This window comes from Ranitomeya imitator, chromosome 8, assembly GCF_032444005.1.
Source record: "Ranitomeya imitator isolate aRanImi1 chromosome 8, aRanImi1.pri, whole genome shotgun sequence".
Lineage (NCBI taxonomy): Eukaryota > Metazoa > Chordata > Amphibia > Anura > Dendrobatidae > Ranitomeya > Ranitomeya imitator.
Genome location: NC_091289.1, coordinates 8,619,350 through 8,644,596, shown reverse-complemented (window position 1 = coordinate 8,644,596; position 25,247 = coordinate 8,619,350). Strand labels below are relative to the sequence as shown.

Here is a 25,247-nt window from a genome sequence, read left to right as displayed (position 1 = left end):
CAGGGAGCTCCCCCTAGTGGTGGCTGCAGACAGGATCTTATCATGTATCTCTGTATACAGGGAGCTCCCCCTAGTGGTGGCTGCAGACAGGATCTTATCATGTATCTCTGTATACAGGGAGCTCCCCCTAGTGGTGGCTGCAGGCAAAATCTTATCGTGTATCTCTGTAAACAGGGAGTTCTCCTTCAATGGAAGTCTTCAAACAGAGGCCGGACAGACACCTGTCTGGGATGATTTAGTGAATCCTCCTTTGAGTAGGGGGTTGGACCATATGACCCAGGAGCTCCCTTCCAACTCTATGATTGTAGTACAATGCACCAAATAACGTAGCCCATCTTTATCTTTCCACCATTAAGATATAGTGGGTTGTGCTGTAGTTTGCATGATTTTCTGGATTAAGTGATAGTGAATCTGTCAGCCCATAACTTTTCACCTCCCCTCCTCTCCAGCCTCCAAAAATTATGGCCATTAGCAACAAGCTGCTAATTTTCCGAATGTCTCTAGAATTCACGGACGGTTGGGAGGCAGCTGCCCGCCTGGCATACGGTGTTGGTATTTTCTTTTGCTGCTTTAAATGTGTGAATGGTCTTGTATATTTTTTACGGTCCATTCAGCTCTGACCCAACCGCATAGGGAGAACCGTGTCCTGCAGCGCCATCTAGTGGCCACCATAGAGTGGCACAGCCCCCTGCCCACAGTATTCAGTGCTCCTCTTGTGCAGAAGGCTGTGCCACCTCTCCCTGCTCCTCACTCTCTTCAGTCTGCAAGATGTGAGGGGTTACTAGAGAGGAGGCTCCTGAGTAACAGTCAACCTGTGGAGGAGGGAGGGTCAGGCAGTTATCTCACAGAGGTGAGGAATCTCTCCCTGGACCTCAGCTGGGGGGTTCTTTTGGGGACCGTGGATGTTGACTCCTCTTCTGCAGCATTGTGTGGACTGAGCTTCTTGGAGACCACTCTAGCCTGGGCATTGCACAGAGGGTGGTGGTCCTCCTCACCAGGGGTTTAGGTGCAACATTTTGGACTTTTTTGTCTGTGACGAATGCTAGGACCTGAGCTACCTGCATCTGCTGGATGTGACCTTCTGGGACTTATCCTAATCTATCAGTATCTATACAATGCAAGAGGCTGCACTCCGCTTTTCGATAACTGTCCAGGGGGGGTCTACATGTCCTGAGGGGAAGGAGGAGCTGGCGGAGACCACCTCTTAACCTCATATTCAAGCTTGAAGATTGCAAGCACTGGTCCAGTCACTGGTTTGGAGAGACCCTGTGCTGGTTGGTCCTGGGGGGCCAGGGGAGATGCTCTCCTCCAAGGGATGATGCCAGTTTAAGAAAACTAAGTGGATTTCTAGCTGGACCTGGAGATGGCGGGATTGTGCCTGAATATAGATTGTTCTGAGCTACTTAACGCTTCATGGGTCAACTCCAGCATGGAGAACCAGAATCACAGCTCCAACACCACCAGGGACCCCCTAAAAAGGAACGAGGAGGTGGCCAAGGTGGAGGTGACTGTGCTGGCCCTCATCCTGTTTCTGGCCCTGGCTGGGAACATCTGTGTCCTCCTTGGGATTTACATTAATAGACACAAGCACTCTCGCATGTACTTCTTCATGAAGCACCTGAGTATCGCGGACTTGGTGGTCGCCTTGTTCCAGGTGCTCCCTCAGCTCATCTGGGACATCACCTTCAGGTTCTATGCTCCAGACTTTGTGTGCAGGCTGGTCACTTACCTGCAGGTGGTGGGGATGTTTGCTTCTACCTACATGCTCCTGCTCATGTCCCTGGACAGGTGCTTGGCCATCTGTCAACCCCTGAGGTCTCTGCACAGGAGATCAGACTGTGTCTATGTCCTCTTCGCCTGGATCCTCAGCTTTCTTCTCAGCACCCCCCAAACCGTCATCTTCTCCCTCACAGAGGTGGGCAATGGGGTCTATGACTGCAGAGCTGACTTTATCCAGCCCTGGGGACCCAAGGCTTATATCACATGGATAACCCTGGCTGTGTACATCATCCCAGTGATGATCCTCAGCATCTGCTATGGGCTTATTAGCTACAAGATCTGGCAGAACATTCGCCTGAAGACTGTGTGTGAGAGCAACCTGAGGCTGAGCACCAGCAGAAGAGCCACCCTGTCCAGGGTCAGCAGTGTCCGGCTCATCTCCAAGGCCAAGATCAGGACTGTCAAGATGACCTTCATCATAGTGCTGGCGTACGTCGTGTGCTGGACGCCCTTTTTCTTCGTCCAGATGTGGTCAGTGTGGGACCCCAACCCCCCTAAGGAAGGTAAGAAGTTCCTAATGGCTGCAGGCTGAGTCTTGGCTGGAAATGGATGAAACCTTGGAGCCAAAATCTGCTACAATGTGTTCTGCACTTTTCACAAACCTCCCTCTGAGGATGTTGTGTTTCGCCTTCACCCTGGTGCCTCTGGTGGTTTTCTTCAGTCTTCTCTCTGGTTGGACACTTGTGTCCTCTTTTAAAGTTGCATGTTCTTATTGACTTGGCCCCAGGGTTGAGGATTTGTGCACTGCACAGGAGTGATGATGATTGCACTGATGTGTAAATGTATCTTTCCTGTTATGCCCAGGAGTCACATTATTATTATAGTTCTATCCATTTACTGATGTCCGACAGAGTTCAGACCCCTAGAAATGAGGCCGTATCTGCTCCCAATCTATCGCTGCGGTACTTTACGCCACTATTTGCACAGAAAGTATGGTGGTGCATGCCGGCAATAAATCTGGTGCATTCATCTCTCCCCATTTTCATAAGTAGTTTAAAAAAAAGCGTAACGATATCTAAAATGCATGATCACTTTGCCGCTCTATTTGTACAGCAGGTTTTGCTGCATTTTACTGCTTCGTTTTTGCTGTCTCTTGTGCATGCTGATAAAGGTTAGTGCCCCCCCTCCCCCCCCCCCCCCCCCCCAAAAAAAAAAAAAAAAAATTGTGATGCATCTTCCTTCCTTAATGTTTTTGCATCAGAAACCCAGCAAAACCTGATACCTGGTTTTTTTTTTTTTGCTGCATTTTTGCACTTGCTCAGTTTCCTATGGATGTAAAAACGCTGCAAATACGCTGAAAGAAGTGATATGCTGCAGTTTTCCAAATCTGTCAGTAAAAAAAAAACAATGTGTGTGCTTGACATTTCTGAAATCTCATAATAATAAATAATAATAATTGTATTTATATAGCGCCAACATATTCCACAGAGCTCATAGACTTTGCTGGTAAGGTAAAATGCAGCTGAAAATTTGCTTTAAAAAGGCAGCAAAAAAAGCTGCAAGAACGCAACGTGTGAACATAGCTTTAGAATCCCTTTTCGCCTCTTGCGCTCCTGTCCTTTGCTCGGTTACATTGTTCCCTCTACTCTTCCATCTCCTAATAATCCACAGACTCCGATCTCCCTGATAAATGTCAAAAAACGGACATTTCCTGTTGCTTTTAACCCCTTCATGACCCAGCCTATTTTGACCTTAATGACCTGGCCGTTTTTTGCAATTCTGACCAGTGTCCCTTTATGAGGTAATAACTCAGGAACGCTTCAACGGATCCTAGCGGTTCTGAGATTGTTTTTTCGTGACATATTGGGCTTCATGTTAGTGGTAAATTTAGGTCAATAAATTCTGCGTTTATTTGTGATAAAAACGGAAATTTGGCGAAAATTTTGAAAATTTCGCAATTTTCACATTTTGAATTTTTATTCTGTTAAACCAGAGAGTTATGTGACACAAAATAGTTAATAAATAACATTTCCCACATGTATACTTTACACCAGCACAATTTTGGAAACAACATTTTTTTTTGCTAGGAAGTTATAAGAGTTAAAATTTGACCAGCGATTTCTCATTTTTACAACGAAATTTACAAAACCATTTTTTTTAGGGACCACCTCACATTTGAAGTCAGTTTGAGGGGTCTATATGGATGAAAATACCCAAAAGTGACACCATTCTAAAAAATGCACCCCTCAAGGTACTCAAACCCACATTCCAGAAGTTTTTTAACCCTTCAGGTGCTTCACAGCAGCAGAAGCAACATGGAAGGAAAAAATGAACATTTAACTTTTTAGTCACAAAAATTATCTTTTAGCAACATTTTTTTTATTTTCCCAATGGTACAAGGAGAAACTGAACCACGAAAGTTGTTGTCCAATTTGTCCTGAGTACGCTGATACCTCATATGTGGGGGTAAACCAATGTTTGGGCGCACGGCAGGGCTTGGAAGGGAAGGAGCGCCATTTGACTTTTTGAATGAAAAATTGGCTCCACTCTTTAGCGGACACCATGTCACGTTTGGAGAGCCCCCGTGTGCCTAAAAATTGGAGCTCCCCCACACGTGACCCCATTTTGGAAACTAGACGCCCCAAGGAACTTATCTAGATGCATAGTGAGAACTTTGAACCCCCGGGGGCTTCACAAATTGATCCGTAAAAATGAAAAAGTACTTTTTTTTCACAAAAAAATTCTTTTAGCCTCAATTTTTTTCATTTTCACATGGGCAACAGGATAAAATGGATCCTAAAATTTGTTGGGCAATTTCTCATGAGTACACCGATACCTCACATGTGGAGGTAAACCACTGTTTGGGCACATGGTAAGGTTCGGAAGGGAAGGAGCGCCATTTGACTCTTTGAATGAAAAATTATCTCCATCGTTAGCGGACACCATGTCGTGTTTGGAGAGCCCCCGTGTGCCTAAACATTGGAGCTCCCCCACAAATGACCCCATTTTGGAAACTAGACCCCCCAAGGAACTTATCTAGATGCATATTGAGCACTTTAAACCCTCAGGTGCTTCACAAATTGATCTGTAAAAATGAAAAAGTACTTTTTTTTTTCACAAAAAAATTCTTTTCGCCTCAGTTTTTCATTTTCACATGGGCAATAGGATAAAATGAATCCTAAAATTTGTTGGGCAATTTCTCCCGAGTACGCCGATACCTCATATGTGGGGGTAAACCACTGTTTGGGCACACGGCAGGGCTCGGAAGGGAAGGCGCGCCATTTGACTTTTTGAATGGAAAATTAGCTCCAATTGTTAGCGGACACCATGTCGCGTTTAGAGAGCCCCTGTGTGCCTATGCATTGGAGCTCCCCCACAAGTGACCCCATTTTGGAAACTAGACCCCCCAAGGAACTTATCTAGATGCATATTGAGCACTTTAAACCCCCAGGTGCTTCACAGAAGTTTATAATGCAGAGCCATGAAAATAAAAAATAATTTTTCTTTCCTCAAAAATGATTTTTAGCCTGGAATTTCCTATTTTGCCAAGGGTAATAGGAGAAATTGGACCGCAAATGTTGTTGTCCAGTTTGTCCTGAGTACGCTGATACCCCATATGTGGGGGTAAACCACTGTTTGGGCGCACGGCAGGGCTCGGAAGGGAAGGCACGCCAATTGGCTTTTTAAATGGAAAATTAGCTCCAATCATTAGCGGACACCATGTCACGTTTGGAGAGCCCCTGTGTGCCTAAACATTGGAGATCCCCCACATATGACCCCATTTTGGAAACTAGACCCCCAAAGGAACTAATCTAGATGTGTGGTGAGGACTTTGAACTTCCAAGTGCTTCACAGAAGTTTATAACGCAGAGCCATGAAAATAAAATAAAAATTTTATTTTCTCTAAAATGATCTTTTAGCCTGCAATTTATTATTTTCCCAAGGGTAACAGGAGAAATTTGACCCCAAAAGTTGTTGTACAGTTTCTCCTGAGTACGCTGATACCCCATATGTGGGGGTAAACCACAGTTTGGGCACATGTCGGGGCTCGAAAGTCAAGTAGTGACATTTTGAAATGCAGACTTTGATGGAATGCTCTGCGGGCGTTACGTTGCGTTTGCAGAGCCCCTGATGTGGCTAAACAGTAGAAACCCCCCACAAGTGACCCCATTTTAGAAACTAGACCCCGAAAGGAACTTATCTAGATGTGAGGTGAGCACTTTGAACCCCCAAGTGCTTCACAGAAGTTTATAACACAGAGCAGTGAAAATAATAAATACGTTTTCTTTCCTCAAAAATAATTTTTTAGCCCAGAATTTTTTATTTTCCCAAGGGTTACAGGAGAAATTGGACCCCAAAAGTTGTTGTCCAGTTTCTCCTGAGTACGCTGATACCCCATATGTGGGGGTAAACCACTGTTTGGGCACACGTCGGGGCTCAGAAGGGAAGTAGTGACTTTTGAAATGCAGACTTTGATGGAATGGTCTGCGGGCGTCACGTTGCGTTTGCAGAGCCCCTGGTGTGCCTAAACAGTAGAAACCCCCCACAAGTGACCCCATTTTGGAAACTAGACCCCCCAAGGAACTTATCTAGATATGTGGTGAGCACTTTGAACCCCCAAGTGCTTCACAGACGTTTACAACGCAGAGCCGTGAAAATAAAAAATCATTTTTCTTTCCTCAAAAATGATGTTTTAGCAAGCAATTTTTTATTTTCTCAAGGGTAACAGGAGAAATTGGACCCCAGTAATTGTTGCCCAGTTTGTCCTGAGTACGCTGATACCCCATATGTGGGGGTAAACCACTGTTTGGGCACATGTCGGGGCTCGGAAGTCAAGTAGTGACGTTTTGAAATGCAGACTTTGATGGAATGGTCTGCGGGCGTCACGTTGCGTTTGCAGAGCCCCTGGTGTGCCTAAACAGTAGAAACCCCCCACAAGTGACCCCATTTTGGAAACTAGACCCCCCAAGGAACTTATCTAGATATGTGGTGAGCACTTTGAACCCCCAAGTGCTTCACAGACGTTTACAACGCAGAGCCGTGAAAATAAAAAATCATTTTACTTTCCTCAAAAATGATGTTTTAGCAAGCAATTTTTTATTTTCTCAAGGGTAACAGGAGAAATTGGACCCCAGTAATTGTTGCCCAGTTTGTCCTGAGTACGCTGATACCCCATATGTGGGGGTAAACCACTGTTTGGGCACATGTCGGGGCTCGGAAGTCAAGTAGTGACGTTTTGAAATGCAGACTTTGATGGAATGGTCTGCGGGCGTCACGTTGCGTTTGCAGAGCCCCTGGTGTGCCTAAACAGTAGAAACCCCCCACAAGTGACCCCATTTTGGAAACTAGACCCCCCAAGGAACTTATCTAGATATGTGGTGAGCACTTTGAACCCCCAAGTGCTTCACAGACGTTTACAACGCAGAGCCGTGAAAATAAAAAATCATTTTACTTTCCTCAAAAATGATGTTTTAGCAAGCAATTTTTTATTTTCTCAAGGGTAACAGGAGAAATTGGACCCCAGTAATTGTTGCCCAGTTTGTCCTGAGTACACTGATACCCCATATGTGGGGGTAAACCACTGTTTGGGCACACGTCGGGGCTCGGAAGGGAAGGAGCACCATTTGACTTTTTGAATAAAAGATTGGCTGGAATCAATGGTGGCGCCATGTTGCGTTTGGAGACCCCCTGATGTGCCTAAACAGTGGAAACCCCTCAATTCTTACGCCAACACACCCCTAACCCTTATCCCAACTGTAGCCGTAACCCTAACCACAACCCTAACCGCAACACACCCCTAACCACAACCCTAACCCCAACACACCCCTAACCCTAACCACAACCCTAATTCCAACCCAACCCTAACCCTAAGGCTATGTACCCACGTTGCGGATTCGTGTGAGATTTTTCCGCACCATTTTTGAAAAATCCGCGGGTAAAAGGCACTGCGTTTTACCTGCGGATTTCACCTGCGGATTCCTATTGAGGAATAGGTGTAAAACGCTGCGGAATCCGCACAAAGAATTGACATGCTGCGGAAAATACAACGCAGCGTTTCCGTGCGGTATTTTCCGCACCATGGGCACAGCGGATTTGGTTTTCCATAGGTTTACATGGTACTGTAAACCTGATGGAACACTGCTGCGGATCCGCAGCGGCCAATCCGCTGCGGATCCGCAGCCAAATCCGCACCGTGTGCACATAGCCTAATTCTAAAGGTATGTGCACACGCTTTGGAAAACGCTGCGGATCCGCAGCAGTTTCCCATGAGTTTACATTTCAATGTAAACCTATGGGAAACAAAAATCGCTGTACACATGCTGCCGAAAAACTGCACGGAAACGCAGCGGTTTACATTCTGCAGCATGTCACTTCTTTCTGCGGATTCCACAGCGGTTTTACAACTGCTCCAATAGAAAATCGCAGTTGTAAAACCGCAGTGAAATGCGCAGAAAAACCGCGGTAAATCTGCCATAAATCCGCAGCGGTTTAGCACTGCGGATTTATCAAATCCGCTGCAGAAAAATCCGCAGAGGACCAGAATACGTGTGCACATACCGAAACCCTAACCCTAACCCTAACCCTACCCCTAACCCTACCCCTACCCCTAACCCTACCCCTAACCCTACCCCTACCCCTACCCCTAACCCTACCCCTAACCCTAACCCTAACCCTAACCCTACCCCTAACCCTACCCCTAACCCTAACCCTAACCCTAGTTCTAACTCCAACCTTAGTGAAAAAAAAAAAAAATTCTTTATTTTATTATTGTCCCTATCTATGGGGGACAAATGGGGGGGGTCATTTACTGTTTTTTTATTTTGACCACTGTGATAGATTATATCACAGTGATCAAAATTCACATTGGAACGAATCTGCCGGCCGGCAGATTCGGCGGGCGCACTGCGCATGCGCCCGCCATTTTGGAACATGGCGGCGCTCGGGGAAGAAGACTGACGGACCCCGCCAGGATCGGTAAGTATAAGGGGGGGAGATCAGGGCACAGGGGGGGGAGATCAGGGCACGGGGGGGCGTCGGAGCACGGGGGGGGAGGGATCGGAGCAAGGGGGAGAGTGATCGGTGTGCGGGCGGGTGGATCGGTGTGCAGGGGGGGGGATCGGTGTGCAGGGGGGGTGGTTCGGAGCACGGGGGGGGATCGGAGTGCGGGGGGGTTTGATTGGAGCACGGGGGGGTGTGATTGGAGCACGGGGGAGCGGACAGGAGGACGGGGGAGCGGAGCACAGGACGGAGGGGAGCGGGCCACAGATCGGGGGGCTGGGGGGGCGATCGGAGGGGTGGGGTGGGGGCACATTAGTATTTCCAGCCATGGCCGATGATATTGCAGCATCGGCCATGGCTGGATTGTAATATTTCACCATTTTTTTAGGTGAAATATTACAAATCGCTCTGATTGGCAGTTTCACTTTCAACAGCCAATCAGAGCGATCGTAGCCACGAGGGGGTGAAGCCACCCCCCCTGGGCTAAACTACCACTCCCCCTGTCCCTGCAGATCGGGTGAAATGGGAGTTAACCCTTTCACCCGATCTGCAGGGACGCGATCTTTCTGTGACACAGCATATGCGTCACAGGTCGGATTGGCACCGACTTTCATGACGCATACGCTGTGTCACAGGTCGGGAAGGGGTTAAAGGCTTTTAAATTGAATTTCTAAAACTTTCTAATATACTTTGTGTTTCGATTCCTCCTCATTGTCCAGATCTCTGCTTGCTGTTGGTGAACAGGAATATTATTATTCACACTCCGGACTGAAACTCTCTACAGACCTAACACTTCTCACTTCTGAGGTTTTGTTACACTTACATCCAGTCCAAACCATGCTCTGTGAGCAGAACACATCTCCAGCACATATGTCTCCTGTCCTGATGCCTTGTTACAATGTATCAGTGCACGTCACATCTTTATTGTCCGCACTGGATACAATTTTACCAGATCATCATTTGTTGGACTTTTTCTAGTGTTTTGACTGTAGAAAGTCTCCATTCACTGCCGCAAGCGGAGGTCATAATGTTCAGGAGGAATGTGATATAAATTGTATTAGAAATTTGCTGAACTTGTTGATTGATAAGCTGCAGTGGAAAGTGTCAGCGGCTCCTGGCCCGCAGGTAGTTGTGCCTTTTAGCGACTTGTTTTCTAGGTTGGGGGCTTCATTTTGGAGACTTCTGGACTCCTTGGTCCCGAGCAGTGATCCTTCCTAACCTGCTACTGGACTACAACTCTCAGCATGCCTGGTGTGGAGTATCTGAGGGCCGTGTAGGATAATGTCGGGGGTCTATTTGTGTTTCTCGGGCCTGTGATCTTCTATAATTGGCAACCCCCTATATTTCTATAATTACTGTGACATTTACTGGAGATGGCAGAATGTAAACCTCATACAGGAAAAACATCTGGATATTTAACCCCTGCATGGACCAGAATCCCAGAGACCCACTCCCAGCATATTTCTTATGACATGCTGGTGCTTGTAGTCCCATGACGACCAGAGAGGCATCTGTTGCCTAAATCTGCAATCGCCCATCAATCAATCATCAGATAATGATCTCCCTCATAGTCCCTGGTTTGCAGGAATACCTCGCAGCCTATAACTGACGGCCACAATATACACCATGCATGCTGGCTGTTTCCTCTGCTAAGTGCTGGACAGGGATCGGCGGGATCTGTGAATCTTGTCACATCATTTATATGTAATCCACGTCGGTCTGATTTGTCCATATTGCGGTTTTGCGCTTTATTTTCGCAGTTCGGAGGCGGCTGTGGGGGAGACGGAATTAGCATAAAAATAAATGCAAAGCAGGATCCGCCAGCAGCTAGCCTACTTGGTGATGGTTTCCAGATGGCATTTATAACTTTCGAAGCCATGCATTATAGATTATACATTTATGTTACAGATCTGATCCCTTTATTCCTCCACGAGCCGAGTGCACGAGAGCGAGAATTGCGGCTCAGTAAAGGGGAGCTCCTCCGTATCGTCTGTGACCTCGATACACGAAGACCACCGCTTTTCCCACCAGTCTTGATGAATGTGGTGGAGTAAGATGCACCAAATTCATTTAGGGTCCGCGCTTCGTCCTACCCTAGCTTTGCCCACTTTGGTGGGGATGACCAGGTCTGGGGTAAAACCGCCAAGGGCCCGGATTCATTATTGCGTTCACACATATTTGTCTCAAAGGCGCTCGGCCGCTCCTGCCGTCCTAAATCCTTCCTGTCTATAGATTTCTGGGAACACGTGATACCGGAGCCTAGGGGCAGAGCGCAGAACCTGTCCCACCGCTCCGGAGCTGCACTTCAAATGGGTGGAGCCCCCTCCTTTATAAACTCTGTTCCTACATGTGGAAGTATTAGAACCCCCCTATTATTGGTGCATAAAGCATCTCAAGGATGCACTTAGCAGCCGGACCCCTCTACACCAAAGTCTGGGATATCAGGGCCTGCTGGGAGTTGTAGTTGTGCAAACATAGAGCCACAGATTGTAGCCCCCTAATGTTAGCGGTGCATCAGCAGGAGGTGATGGATGTGCGGCTGAGGGTGTTACACACGCGTCTTGTGCTTCGCCTTTTGGATGCCATTACAGTCCGGACACGTCCAGAAGTCGCCGCTACTGCGATTACAAAGAAAGCAATTCTCCGAATCTCATCCAAGTGTTTAATATAAAAATAAGATAAAATGTTTGGACCCAGGGAGATTTTCTGTGCGGGATAATTACACGCGGCCCCGCTGGCACTCCCATCAATCACCCTGGTGTCTTCTACCTGCAGGCGAAAAATGCAAATATAAGGAAACGAACTGGAAAAAACGCAACTCTCACATAGGAAATAAAGGGGAGCGCAACCCAATAAGCGTCATTCTCGATCGTCCGCTGTCTCCCCCGACTGCCCCCATACACAGGAACGCGCTTGTGTTCTCTATGAGACTCTGCTGAGAGCAGCTTATCACTTATCTCACCCAACGATCTCCTGGGGGCTGCATACGTAAAAGACCAACGTCCTCCCCCCTGCAAAGATCGATGAGCTCGGCTGACAGTCTAATGTGTATAGGGGCCATCAGTGATGTCAGAAGGCGGCCCTGGACTTAGGTGTTTGAGATCCCAATCATGCTCTCATCCACAAGGTTAGCACAGATGGTGGAGGATGCGGGCATTGTCTGTTGTTGTGATAACTTTGGAGATTGAAAATCACATTCCACAAATTTCTGATGTTTTTTTCCATCGATCAGATGTTGAGTAAAGCTACAGAAGTCCAGATTCTACAAACATTCTCCATATATCCACAGAGACAATTATCCAGGACACGCAGCTTGTACGCGTGCGGCACTGGCGCCATTTTTTAACGATGTTAAGATTGAGAACTTCGGGGGCTGAAAATGTTTACAAATGAAGACTTGGCTTTGAATAAAACTTTTTAATTTCCTCTTGACTCAGCTGCTTTTCCAGGCGCGGCGTGATGGTGTAATCCAGAGAGCTGCAGCCATTTGGCATCTTGGCCCCGAGTCCATTAACACCGTGTCCTTCCACCGTCTGCAGACTCCTAATTGACTTTGATATCATATACCCGCTCCATGATTGGCGGCACTCGCCGTGTTCGTTCAGCATCACCGCTGACCTGTAGATTGGAAGCTTAATGTGCGGAAGTCCAGGCCATTAAGGCGCAGCTGTTCTGCCCGTTAATGAAGGCCTGGGCCGGCGCGGCAATATTAGCTGCGCACAAATTACGGTACTTTATTGGCGTATATGACAGTGGTCCATGTTGTTTGGTGCCAGGTCTCCAGCACAATAAACACACAAATCACTAATACATTATTAACATTTACACTTCCAAGAGTTCTGACACTTTGTAACAGACTTTGGGGCCAATTTATCAAGCTTCAGTTTCTGGTTTACATCTGTTTTGAGATGTGGCAACATTTGTGAGTAACTTGTAATTGCGCAAAAATATATTTTGCAACTTTTAACATTTTTACTCCAGTCCCAGTAACTTTAATAATAATAATCTTTATTTTTATACAGCGCTAACATATTCTGCAGTGCTTTACAGTTTTGCACACAATATCATCACTGTCCCCGATGGGGCTCACAATCTAGATTCCCTATCAGTATGTCTTTGGAATATGGGAGGAAACCGGAGAACCCGGAGGAAACCCACGCAAACACGGAGAGAACATGCAAACTCCTTGCAGATGTTGTCCTTGGGGGAATTTGATCCCAGGACTCCAGCGCTGCAGTGTTAACCACTGCGCCACCGCGCTGCCCCCTTTATGAAAAGTGTTGAAATGGGCGCAGCCAGATACATCCAACAAATTCCTCATAATTTAGGCCACAAAAGTCCCTGACGGCCGCTCATTCCTGGCGGTGACGCACAGCAGCTGGAGGGAGGCGTCTTATTGAATTTGATCCCAGCCGATCTTCGCACCCCCGTGGTGATCGATCCAGGCCTGACCGGTAGTGACGGCATTAGGTAGGGCGGCTAGGCTGCAGGATCGATTGGTCACGCCTGGACTCATTCAAGGGTTTCCTGAGCCCCGGCTGGACCTTTAGGGTAAGTTCACACAGGGCATTTTTCCTGCTGTTTTATTTATTTATTTATTTTTGCTGCGTTTTTTTTATGCTAATTTTCAGCTGCTTTTTACAGTACCAGCAAAGCCTATGAGATTTCTGAAATCTCCCGCACACATTGGTTTTTTGTGTGATCAGTATTTTCTGCTTTGCTGCTTTTTCTGGACATAGAGCATGTCACTTCTTTCAGCATTTTTGCAGCGTTTTTCACCCATTGACTTGAATGGGTGTTGAAAACACGCTGCAAAACCGCAGGTATCATTATTTGCTGCTGAAAATTTAAGGACACTAGCATGGACAAAGAAAAAAAAATGCACCAAATACACAACAAAAATACACCTAAACCTGCGTTTTTGACGCAGCTTCTTTCCTGCCAAAAAGATCAGGTTTTGCTGCAGCAAAAACGCCCAGTGTGAACATACTCTTATGCCCTAGGAGCAGTTTTCGATTGAACACATCTTTTTATTTTGCACCATTGTCCCCTTGACAACTCCAGAGCCCCCCGACATTTCCTATTGATTCTCTTGCTCATAGACGCCCACAGTCCGCTTCTTCAGAGCACTATAATCCAGCCTCTGTTCTCAGCCTCCAAACCTCGCAGGACTCCACAACTTAAGTGCAACCTTGAGGTCCCGTCCACGTCCGTGGTTCTCTATGGACCTTCTTCATGTCACCTCATTGATCTCCGCTCTCCAAAATACGACCATGCCATGGGGAATGTTCCTGCGAGGTCTAACCGGTGCACAGAAAATTTCTCTCGCTCCTTTTCCATTATTAAAGGGCTCATTCAACTTCACATCACAGCGTGACGTGTACAGAAAAACATCTACACTGACACATTGTAACAAAGTCCAGCTATGTAAGCTGGAGGACTTGGAGCACAATTCATCAGGGGTTTGTTTTTTAAGTCTCTTCATTAACAGTTTTTGCGCCAAGTTCTTTGAAATTGTGTGTAAAGGAAAAAGTGTAATAATCCGCACTGGTGTATGGTAATAAATCCAGGCTCACACTAGGATAATGTGGTTTTTTTATTTCGTCTACGTGTTTCGCAGTACAATGCTTATTCTTCAAGACAAAAACAACATATAGAAGTTCTTCAAAATGGAGCACACGGATCAATTCTTTTATATTTGTCTTTTGCCTTTTTTGAACAAAAAGTTCCATAATCACTAAAATGTTTCAAAATTTACCCCAAAATTTCAGGAGTATATAAAATCTGGTGAGATTCTGGTATTCGATGACTTGTGCACAAACATTTTGTAACTTTTTAAACATTGATGAAAAAGCCACAAACATCCGAGAAACAAATCTCACAACAAACTGGTGAATGTAAAACGCAGACAAGTGAATGCACTAAAAATAAGGCGAAAGCTAAAAGAACTTTGTGGAAATCAAATTAGGTGAAAATCAACAATAACGAGAAAAAAAGACACAAATGCAATAATGAATCGCTCTATTTCTGATAAAGTTTATAATTCCTGAATATGAGGGGGAAGGCTGCTAATTCACTGACCGCAAAGAGAAAATGTGGAGGAAAGAAAACATCAAATATACAGGAAATAAAATCACAGAAGACCAGAAAGAAATAATAAATTACCAAAGCAGAATCATTTCCCATATTTATAAATCCAATGACGATCTGATAACTACTACTCGGAGAAAAGATTAATTTTATTGATTTTTATTTTTTTTATGTCTGGAGATAAGAAACGTCAGAGTTATTGACAATCGGAGACAATAATCATGTTCTCACATTGTAGCTAAAAGTAGATTAACTCGTCACCTGATCAAGAGAACTACAGAATTACTGCAACGTAGACAGATTAGGTAGAATCAGTATTATAGTAGTTATATTCTTGTACATAGGGGGCAGTATTATAGTAGTTATATTCTTGTACATAGGAGGCAGTATTATAGTAGTTATATTCTTGTACATAGGGGGCAGTATTATAGTAGTTATATTCTTGTATATAGGGGCAGTATTATAGTAGTTATATTCTTGTACATAGGGAGCACTATTATAGTAGTTATATTCTTATACATAGGGAGCACTATTATAGTAGTTATATTCTTGTACATAGGTGCAGTATTATAGTAGTTATATTCTTGTACATAGGGAGCACTATTATAGTAGTTATATTCTTATACATAGGGAGCACTATTATAGTAGTTATATTCTTATACATAGGGGCAGTATTATAGTAATTATATTCTTGTACATGGAGCACTATTATAGTAATTATATTCTTGTACATAGGGGCAGTATTATAGTAGTTATATTCTTGTACATAGGAGCAGTATTATAGTAGTTATATTCTTGTACATAGGGGCAGTATTATAGTAGTTATATTCTTGTACATAGGAGCAGTATTATAGTAGTTATATTCTTGTACATAGGGGCAGTATTATAGTAGTTATATTCTTGTATATAGGAGCAGTATTATAGTAGATATATTCTTGTACATAGGGGCAGTATTATAGTAGTTATATTCTTGTACATAGGAAGCAGTATTATAGTAGTTATATTCTTGTACATAGGGGCAGTATTATAGTAGTTATATTCTTATACATAGGGGAAGTATTATAGTAGTTATATTCTTGTATATAGAGGCAGTATTATAGATATATTCTTGTACATAGGGGCAGTATTATAGTAGTTATATTCTTGTACATAGGGGCAGTATTATAGTAGTTATATTATTGTATATAGGAAGCAATATTATAGTAGTTATATTCTTGTACATAGGAGCAGTATTATAGTAGTTATATTCTTGTACATAGGGGCAGTATTATAGTAGTTATATTCTTGTACATAGGAGCAGTATTATAGTAGTTATATTCTTGTACATAGGGGCAGTATTATAGTAGTTATATTCTTATACATAGGGAGCAGTATTATAGTAGTTATATTCTTGTACATAGGAGCAGTATTATAGTAGTTATATTCTTGTACATAGGGGCAGTATTATAGTAGTCCTATTCTTGTACATAGGGGCAGTATTATAGTAGTTATATTCTTAGTTGCTGACTAGATTCATATATCTATTGTGTCATTTTCTGCAGTCATGAAACGTTTTCCATACTGAATTGTGCATATAAATCTATTTGGATATATTTGTATGCGGGGACATATTTTTCTGATTATTAGAACATCTTGGTCTTCTGCTCCCAATATTTTTACAAGACAATTGTCTTTGAATTCTTCCAGTTATTTATTATTTTGACCTTTTCCGTGCGAGTCGCGCTTCCTACTTTGCATTCGCTCTTTTACACGTGTCCATATTTGAGTCGTCTGATCCCTGTGTAATTTTCGTGTTCCCAGTAACATGTCATTGGCCGGCCACTTCTCGTTAATCACGGTGATACATTTTGAGGTCAGAAGACTCTAATTAAATTGATTTTCGTGGAATCACTCCTGTATCCACAACAGTCGGGCGCTCGGATTCTGTTTTGGGCACAATGATGGAGATATAATAGTCATTATGTCATAAATCTGCCAGTTTCAGACGAGCATTCTCCTAAAAATACACGGCATAGACATGACGTCAGGGAGCTCAGTGGCTGCTCGTAACGAGCCCTCGGAGAATTAGAATCTTGGCTTTGGAGAAAGTATATAAATTTGATAAAATGGCGATTGCTCAGACTAGGACTAGACGTGACGGGGGAGATACGTGGCCGTATTCAGCGCCTTCTATAGTCGTTTCTATGATTGCCCGATAATCCAGAAAACTCGATAATCTTGGACCCATGATGATGGACGAGAGGAATCATATTTTATTGTGACCGCGATTGTGGTCAGTGTCCGTGAAGGGCGAGTAATGTGGTCAGCGGTAATGAGCACAGACTGCCCGGGTGGCGGTATTATTTATTAACAGCTGCGGTATAATCATCGCTGGATGAAGAAGAGGTGAATATCCGGAACTGGAAACCAAAGAATGTGAACAGCCGAGACAGAGGAGGCCGCCATCGCCCCCCAATACCGAGGCCGTGACCGGCAGAGGTCGCGGCTGTGGCCCCCGGCTCCTCACGCTGTAATATCAGATTTCTGTTTGTGTTGCTGATTTACCAATTCTAAAAATCTGGCATGAATTAGCGAAACCCCGAGTTCAGGAGCCCAGTCCTGGGCAAATCAATGACTGACACATCTGCAAAGAAAAGTAGTGTTGCTACCTTATATCAGGACATGCTGGGACTTGTAGTTTTGCAAACTCTAGAGTTACAACTTTGTCCATTTTTCATTCTGTAATTGAATAATGTCATATTCTCTAGACACCTCCAGAGCTGCATTTGAGATTTTGTTTCTGTGCAAGTCCCCTGCTGGTTCAGTCTCTGTATAGAGGAAACATCACGTCCTTAGGTGCCGCTCACCGCAGTGCATCATGGGAGCTCAGCTGGGCAAAATGGGGCATGCCGCCCTGGGGGGAGTACAGCACGCAGTGCAACTATTTCATTTTGCAATGCATTTTCTCTTCATTTTTGACAGTTTGCCTCAGGATTATTCGGGGCAGTGTTGTCCTTCCTGTCTGTCTGAGGGGGGCGCTGTGTTTGGCTATCAGGTTTCTCAGCCTCCTGCGTCACCCTAGCGTGGCAGATACTGGGAGAAATATGGCCCAGGATTAGTAAAACATGGCTGCTTTCTTCCTGAAACAGCGCCCTCCTTGATTACAGTTTATGCATGGTATTGCACCTCGGCTCCTTTCATTCCAATGGGACTGAGTAGCAATATTACCTCCATTGCTTCTGAAAGAAAGCAGCCCAGTTTTCTTAGGCTAGTTTCACATTTGCACTTAAAAACGCAGCGTTTAAAACGCAAACGCAGGTGGTGAAAAAAACGCGTGCAAACGCTGCATTTTTTAGACGCATGCGTTTTCGCATGCATTAAAAAAATGCGGCATTTTTACGCGTTTAGATGCGTTTTTTTCCTGCATTTGCGCTTTTGAAACGCATGATGAGAATTGTGTGACAGCTGCCAATCATAAAAATCAACTAGAAAACCCACTAGAAATAGAAATAGCTAGGGTTAGGGTTAGGATCCCTTTATTACCTTGGTGGGTGGTTAGGGTTTGGATCCCTAGGGTTAGGGTTTGGATCCCTTTATCACCTTGATGGTGGGGGGTGGCTTATCAGTGTGTAGACTTGTTTTTTTCTATTAAAGCGCATGCGTTTAAAACCGCAACCAAACGCATGTGCTTAAAAACGCATGCGTTTACATAGACAGCATTACGTTTTTTTGCCGCAAAAAAAGCATGTGTTTTTTTGCCGCAAAAAAAAGCCTCTAGAAATTACTACATGTTGCATTTCCGCAACAAAACGCAAGCATAGAAACGACGCATGCGTCGTCAAACGCGGCAAAACGCATACAAAAAACGCATGCGTTTTTAATGTTAAATATAGGGGGGAAAAAACGCATGCTTTTTTTGCGCTAAAACGGAAGCGGGAAAAGACGCAAATGTGAAACCAGCCTTACCCTGGACAACCCCTGAGGTAAGGGAGGACAGTAAGCCCCTTATGGGGGCCTCCTGATTGCTGAGGATGCCTTATGGGGGCCTCTGCGGGTCACTGAACCCCTCCTTGTGCTCTGTTTTTGATGTGGCGCACTGCAATGTTCATCATCCTCTTGAGATTACAATAAGAGGAGTGCGCATCCATGAGCGCTGAGTGATCAGGAATAACACACAAGTGCATCCCAAGTTGTGGGTCGGTGGTTTGTCACTTCAGTCAGCAGCTTATACAGAGCCCTCCAGTAATGGGATCCACCCGTTCCTTCCCAGGGGGTCAGGATAAAGTGTCGGGGTCCCTACGGTGTATTTCCTGGGGACAGGTTCAGCTCGGGACAAAGTCTCTGGTACATGAAGGAAACAATAAGGAAATGATTGAAGTTCTGCTGGAATTCCTCCTCATTTCCTGACATTATTGCTTTAGGCATCAGCTTCCCTGGAATCCACCGTCCATCAGAGTTATCCCAAAATTCCTTCATCCCTCGGCAGGAGGGCGCTGATACATTTCGGCTTTTCGCAGTTCACATGTGTCTTTCACACTTCTCATCATTGGCGCATCCTAGTGGGGAAGGCGAAGGGAAGGTCATTATCATCAGTGGATCGCGACGAAACTTGGTATAAAGCCAAAGCCATCCATAACCTTTCTCCTCCGTATATTTCCAAACTAATCTCTCAATAGCTTCCCTCACGTAATCTCCGGTTCTCCCAAGACCTTCTCTCCTCCACACTTATTCGCTCCTCACCCAATCGCCTCCAAGACTTCTCCCGAATATCCCCCATCATCTGGAATTCTCTGCCCCAACACGTCCAGTTATCCACCACATTTGGATCCTTCAAACGAAACCTGAAAACCCATCTCTCCTAGACCTGTCCTCTGCCTTCAACACAGTTGACCACTGCCTCCTACTACAGATCCTCTCTTCCTTTGGGGTCAAAGACCTCGCCCTATCCTGGATCTCCTCGTACCTTAACAACGGCACATTTAGCGTCTCCTCCCATACTACGTCTACATCTCGCCCCCTCTCTGTTGGAGTCCCTCAAGGCTCTGTCCTTGGGCCCTTACTCTTCTTAATCTATACACTCGGCCTGGGACAACTCATAAGGTCCTATGGCTTCCAGTACCATCTATATGCCGATGACACTCAGATCTACCTCTCTCGCCCAGATGTCACCTTTCTGCTCTCCAGAATCCCAGAGTGTCTATCGGCCATATCCTCCTTCTCCTCTCGCTTCCTCAAGCTCAATGTGGACAAATCTGAACTCATTATCTTTCCTCCATCTCGCATATCTTCCCTACCTGATCTATTTCTCAAAATAAATGAAATCACACTTTCCGTTGTCCCCAAAATCCGCTGCCTCGGAGTAACCCTGGATTCTGCCCTGTCCTTCAAACCGCACATCCAAGCTCTCGCCACCTCCTGTCGCCTCCAGCTCAAAAATATCTCCAGAATCCGTCCTTTCCTCAACCCTCATTCTACCAAAATGCTTGTGCACGCCCTAATCATCTCCCGCCTCGACTACTGCCACATCCTCCTCTGAGGCCTCCCTTCTAACACTGTCACACCCCTCCAGGGCCATCCTTAACTCTGCTGCCCGCCTAATTAATCTCTCTCCTCGCTACACTCCTGCTTCCCCTCTTTGCAAATCTCTTCACTGGCTCCCATTCCCTCAGCGTATCCTGTTCAAATTACTAAAGGTACCGTCACACTAAGCGACGCTGCAGCGATACCGACAACGATGTCGATCGCTGCAGCGTCGCTGTTTGGTCGCTGGAGAGCTGTCACACAGCGTGTGTGACACCGATCCAGCGATGTCTTCACTGGTAACCAGGGTAAACATCGGGTTACTAAGCGCAGGGCCGCGCTTAGTAACCCGATGTTTACCCTGGTTACCAGCGTAAACGTTAAAAAAACAAACACTACATACTTACCTTCAGCTGTCTGTCCTCCGGCGCTCTGCTTTCCTCTGCACTGTCAGCGCCGGTCAGCCGGAAAGGAGAGCGGTGACGTCACCGCTGTGCTTTCCGGCTGACACAGGATGCAGGAGGAGTGCAGAGAAGCACAGCGCTGGGGACAGACAGCTGAAGGTATGTATGTACTGTTTGTTTTTTTAACGTTTACGCTGGTAACCAGGGTAAACATCGGGTTACTAAGCGCGGCCCTGCGCTTAGTAACCCGATGTTTACCCTGGTTACCAGTGAAGACATCGCTGGATCGGTGTCACACACGCCGATCCAGCGATGTCTGCAGGGAGTCCAGCGACGAAATAAAGTTCTGGACTTTCCTCTGCGACCAACGATCTCCCAGCAGGGGCCTGATCGTTGGTCGCTGTCACACATAACGATTTCCTTAACGATATCATTGCCACGTCACAAAAAGCAACGATATCGTTATGTGTGACGGTACCTTAACACTGACCTACAAAGCCATCCATAACCTGTATCCTCCATATATCTCTGAACTAATCTCCCGATATCTTCCCTCACGTAATCTCCGGTTCTCCCAAGATCTCCTCCTCTCCTCCACGCTTATTCGCTCCTCACCCAACTCCAAGACTCATCCCGAACATCCCCCATCATCTGGAATTCTTTGCCCCAACACGTCCGACTATCAACCACATTTGGATCCTTCAAAAGAAACCTAAAAACCCATCTCTTCAAGAAAGCCTACAACCTGTAATGACCACACGGCCACCTCAACACCATCGGAGCTACTGCAACCCCCCGACCTCCTGTCTCCTTCCCCACAATCCTGTAGAATGTAAGCCCGCAAGGGCAGGGTCCTCGCCCCTCTGTATCAGTCTGTCATTGTTAGTTTGTTTACTGTGATATCTATAACTCTATGTAACCCCTTCTCATGTACAGCACCATGGAATTGATGGTGCTATATAAATAATAATAATGACCGGTACTAAGTTTAGGGGGCATATCTGGGGGTAAGGAATACGTGGAGGACAGATTTACTCATCCTATCCTCTACTCCATTCACATCCAGAGCTGCCCACAAAATTCTACTGGCATATCTATCAACAAGCCGCTAAGCCTGGGTGGCACGGTGGCGCAGTGGTTAGCACAGCAGCCTTGCAGCGCTGGGGTCCTGGGTTCTAATCCCACCCAGGACAACATCTGCAAAGAGTTTGTATGTTCTCTCCGTGTTTGCGTGGGTTTCCTCCGGGTTCTCCGGTTTCCTCCCACATTCCAAAGACATACTGATAGGGAATTTAGATTGTGAGCTCCATCGGGGACAGTGATGATAATGTGTGCAAAAACTGTAAAGCGCTGCGGAATATGTTAGCGCTATATAAAAAAAATAAAGAAAAATAAAGAAAGAAGCCTGGCCCAGGGCAGAAAGCTCAATCATTGCCATAAATGTTCCAGATGGGATGGCCTGATACCAAAGTGCAGAAGCTGTGGTTCTACCCAGGTCCTGGAGCTTGAGGGCTCCCACATAAATGGGCACCAGATCTATGGAGGTCATGTGATATGTGGCCCCAATACAGATTTTACATCAGGGCCCGGAGCTTTCGTTTTTCCACCAACACATTGAGGCTTCTTCATATGCCTATAGCCACTTTTCTCAGAAGTCTCCCGGAGGGAAGAGGTTATGGAGATGGACAATGTGTATGACACATGAACGGTTAAGATTTCCATTTGATCGCCTCCATAACCCTGACTGGTAGAAACTTCCCAAAGTCCCAGCACTTCGTCATATTTCATAATTTTTGGCGGTGCTCCCTGAACAAACTGCAGTGTTCTCCTCCGCTCCTCACTAAAGCTGCTGTTCTGCGCTCGTAGCGATCATCGGCTCTAATTTATTTGGATATTATTGTAACCTCTGTGATGTTTCGGCTGGAGCTCGTTGCTCATTTCTTTTTTAAAAGCCAATACAAGCAGTCACGGGAAATATTTATTCGGCGCCAAATTACTGGAATGACCACGGATTCTTTTACTCGCGGCATCTGGAATCGATCTGTTGGCGCTTGTGATTAATCTAAAGATCGATTGCTACACTTTGTCTAACGCTCACAACTCTGCTTCCTCTTGTGCTGCCAATATGCGACGATGACGATGCTGAAGTCCGGGAAATGAGAGCAAACTGCAGAAAAGGACATTGTTCAAATCAGGAGTTTCAAAATTAGCAATTTTGCAATTTTCACTGGGGCCACCGGGGATTTTCTGGACACATATTTTTCATCCTTTCTTTCTGGATACATATTTTCCAACCTTTCGGGAAAATTCTCAGCAATTTCTTTTTCTGGAAAAGTAGGACTACAATGACTGATAACATCTCTATACATACAGCTAATAACACGGGATCCACCATTCACAATAGGTGATGTCACAGCTCACCTCCTCCTCCTGTACAATGACTGATAATACCTCTATATAGAGTAGATAACACAGGATCCACCATTCACCATAGGTGATGTCACAGCTCACCACCTCCTCCTCCTGTACAATGACTGTTAATACCTCTATATACAGCAGATAGCACAGGATCCACCATTCACAACAGGTGATGTCACAGCTCACCTCCTCCTCCTCCTCCTGTACAATGACTGATAACACCTCTATATACAGTAGATAGCACAGGATCCACCATTCACAACAGGTGATGTCACAGCTCACCTCCTCCTGTGCAATGACTGATAACACCTCTAGATCCGATACGATACACTTTATTGATCCCGTGGGAAATTATGGTATCACAGCAGCACAGTAGATAACACAGGACCCACCATTCACAATAGGTGATGTCACAGCTCACCTCCTCCTCCTGTACAATGACTGATAATACCTCTATATAGAGTAGATAACACAGGATTCACCATAGGTGATGTCACAGCTCACCTCCTCCTCCTGTACAATGACTGTTAATACCTCTATATAGAGTAGATAACACAGGATCCACCATTCACCATAGGTGATGTCACAGCTCACCACCTCCTCCTCCTGTACAATGACTGTTAATACCTCTATATACAGCAGATAGCACAGGATCCACCATTCACAACAGGTGATGTCACAGCTCACCTCCTCCTCCTCCTCCTGTACAATGACTGATAACACCTCTATATACAGTAGATAGCACAGGATCCACCATTCACAACAGGTGATGTCACAGCTCACCTCCTCCTGTGCAATGACTGATAACACCTCTAGATCCGATACGATACACTTTATTGATCCCGTGGGAAATTATGGTATCACAGCAGCACAGTAGATAACACAGGACCCACCATTCACAATAGGTGATGTCACAGCTCACCTCCTCCTCTTGTGCAATGACTGATAACACCTCTATATACAGTAGATAACACAGGATCCACCATTCACAATAGGCGATGTCACACCTCACCTCCTCCTCCTGTACAATGACTGATCACACCTCTATATACAGTAGATAACACAGGATCCACCATTCACAATAGGTGATATCACAGCTCACCTCCTCCTCCTGTACAATGACTGATCACACCTCTATATACAGTAGATAACACAGGATCCACCATTCACAATAGGTGATGTCACAGCTCACCTCCTCCTCCTGTATAATGACTGATAACACCTCTATATACAGTAGATAACACAGGACCCACCATTCACAATAGGTCATGTCACAGCTCACCTCCTCCCCATCCCTTCAAAATTACTTTTGCACACGCTCATTAGACGCTTCAATATAACAGATAGGGTCGGGGTCTATTGCTGCTAATGTATGTGAAGATTTCCTCGAACAACAGGGTGTTAGAGGCTATAAAAGCCCCAGTGACCAGTGTGATACTGCAAGATTTCCATTTTTTATTTGTAATAAAAATTGTGATAACAATAAGTAAATAGATGTAGCACAGAAGCCTGAATTAGCAATAGGCGATTTTATGACGATCGCTTGCCTTTAAGGCATTAGTGTCCCTTTAATTCAGGATAGGTCCATAGACGCAGACTCCGGCGCCATCTTGCCGTTCTCCATATTTGCACACTTGACTCCCGGATGATACAGTTGTGCATTGAGTGATCGTAGGCTAGGTTCACACTAGCGTTGCGCCGCCCTGCGTCGGCGACGCAACGCGCGACGCACGTAAAAACGCGCGCAAACGCGCGCAAAAACGCGCGCGTTTTGCGACGCGTGCGTCGTTTTTGACGAAAATCGGACGCACAGAAAATGCTACAATGTAGCGTTTTCTTGCGTCCGACGCTAGCGTCGGAAACGACGCACGTGGCAAAAACGCCACCAAAAACAACGCACGCGTCCCCTATGTTAAACATAGGGGCGCGTCGCCGCTGCGTCGCCGGCGCAACAGCGACGCACATTGGCGGAACGCCAGTGTGAACGTAGCCTTATGGCTTTGTCCTACATTGCGCAGACCGATGTCTCGCAGGTTTTGGCGCAGGACATGCTGGGTTTCCACTTCAGTCCGCTTATTATTGCCGCTTATCTCGATGATTGAGGACCCTCCCTGTGGT

The 25,247-nt window shown here is 45.5% G+C and overlaps 1 protein-coding gene across 1 annotated transcript in view; it reads left to right on the top strand.

Annotated features, from left to right (window-relative positions):
* The first annotated feature begins 733 nt into the window (after window positions 1–733).
* The window catches only part of OXTR (oxytocin receptor), a 38,987-nt gene continuing 14,473 nt past the window's right edge, over window positions 734–25,247 (top strand). Inside the window, exon 1 of the mRNA XM_069736205.1 lies at window positions 734–2,282. Within this exon, the coding sequence (XP_069592306.1) occupies window positions 1,364–2,282 (919 nt within the window). The 5' untranslated portion in view covers window positions 734–1,363. The remainder of the gene's footprint in view (window positions 2,283–25,247) is intronic.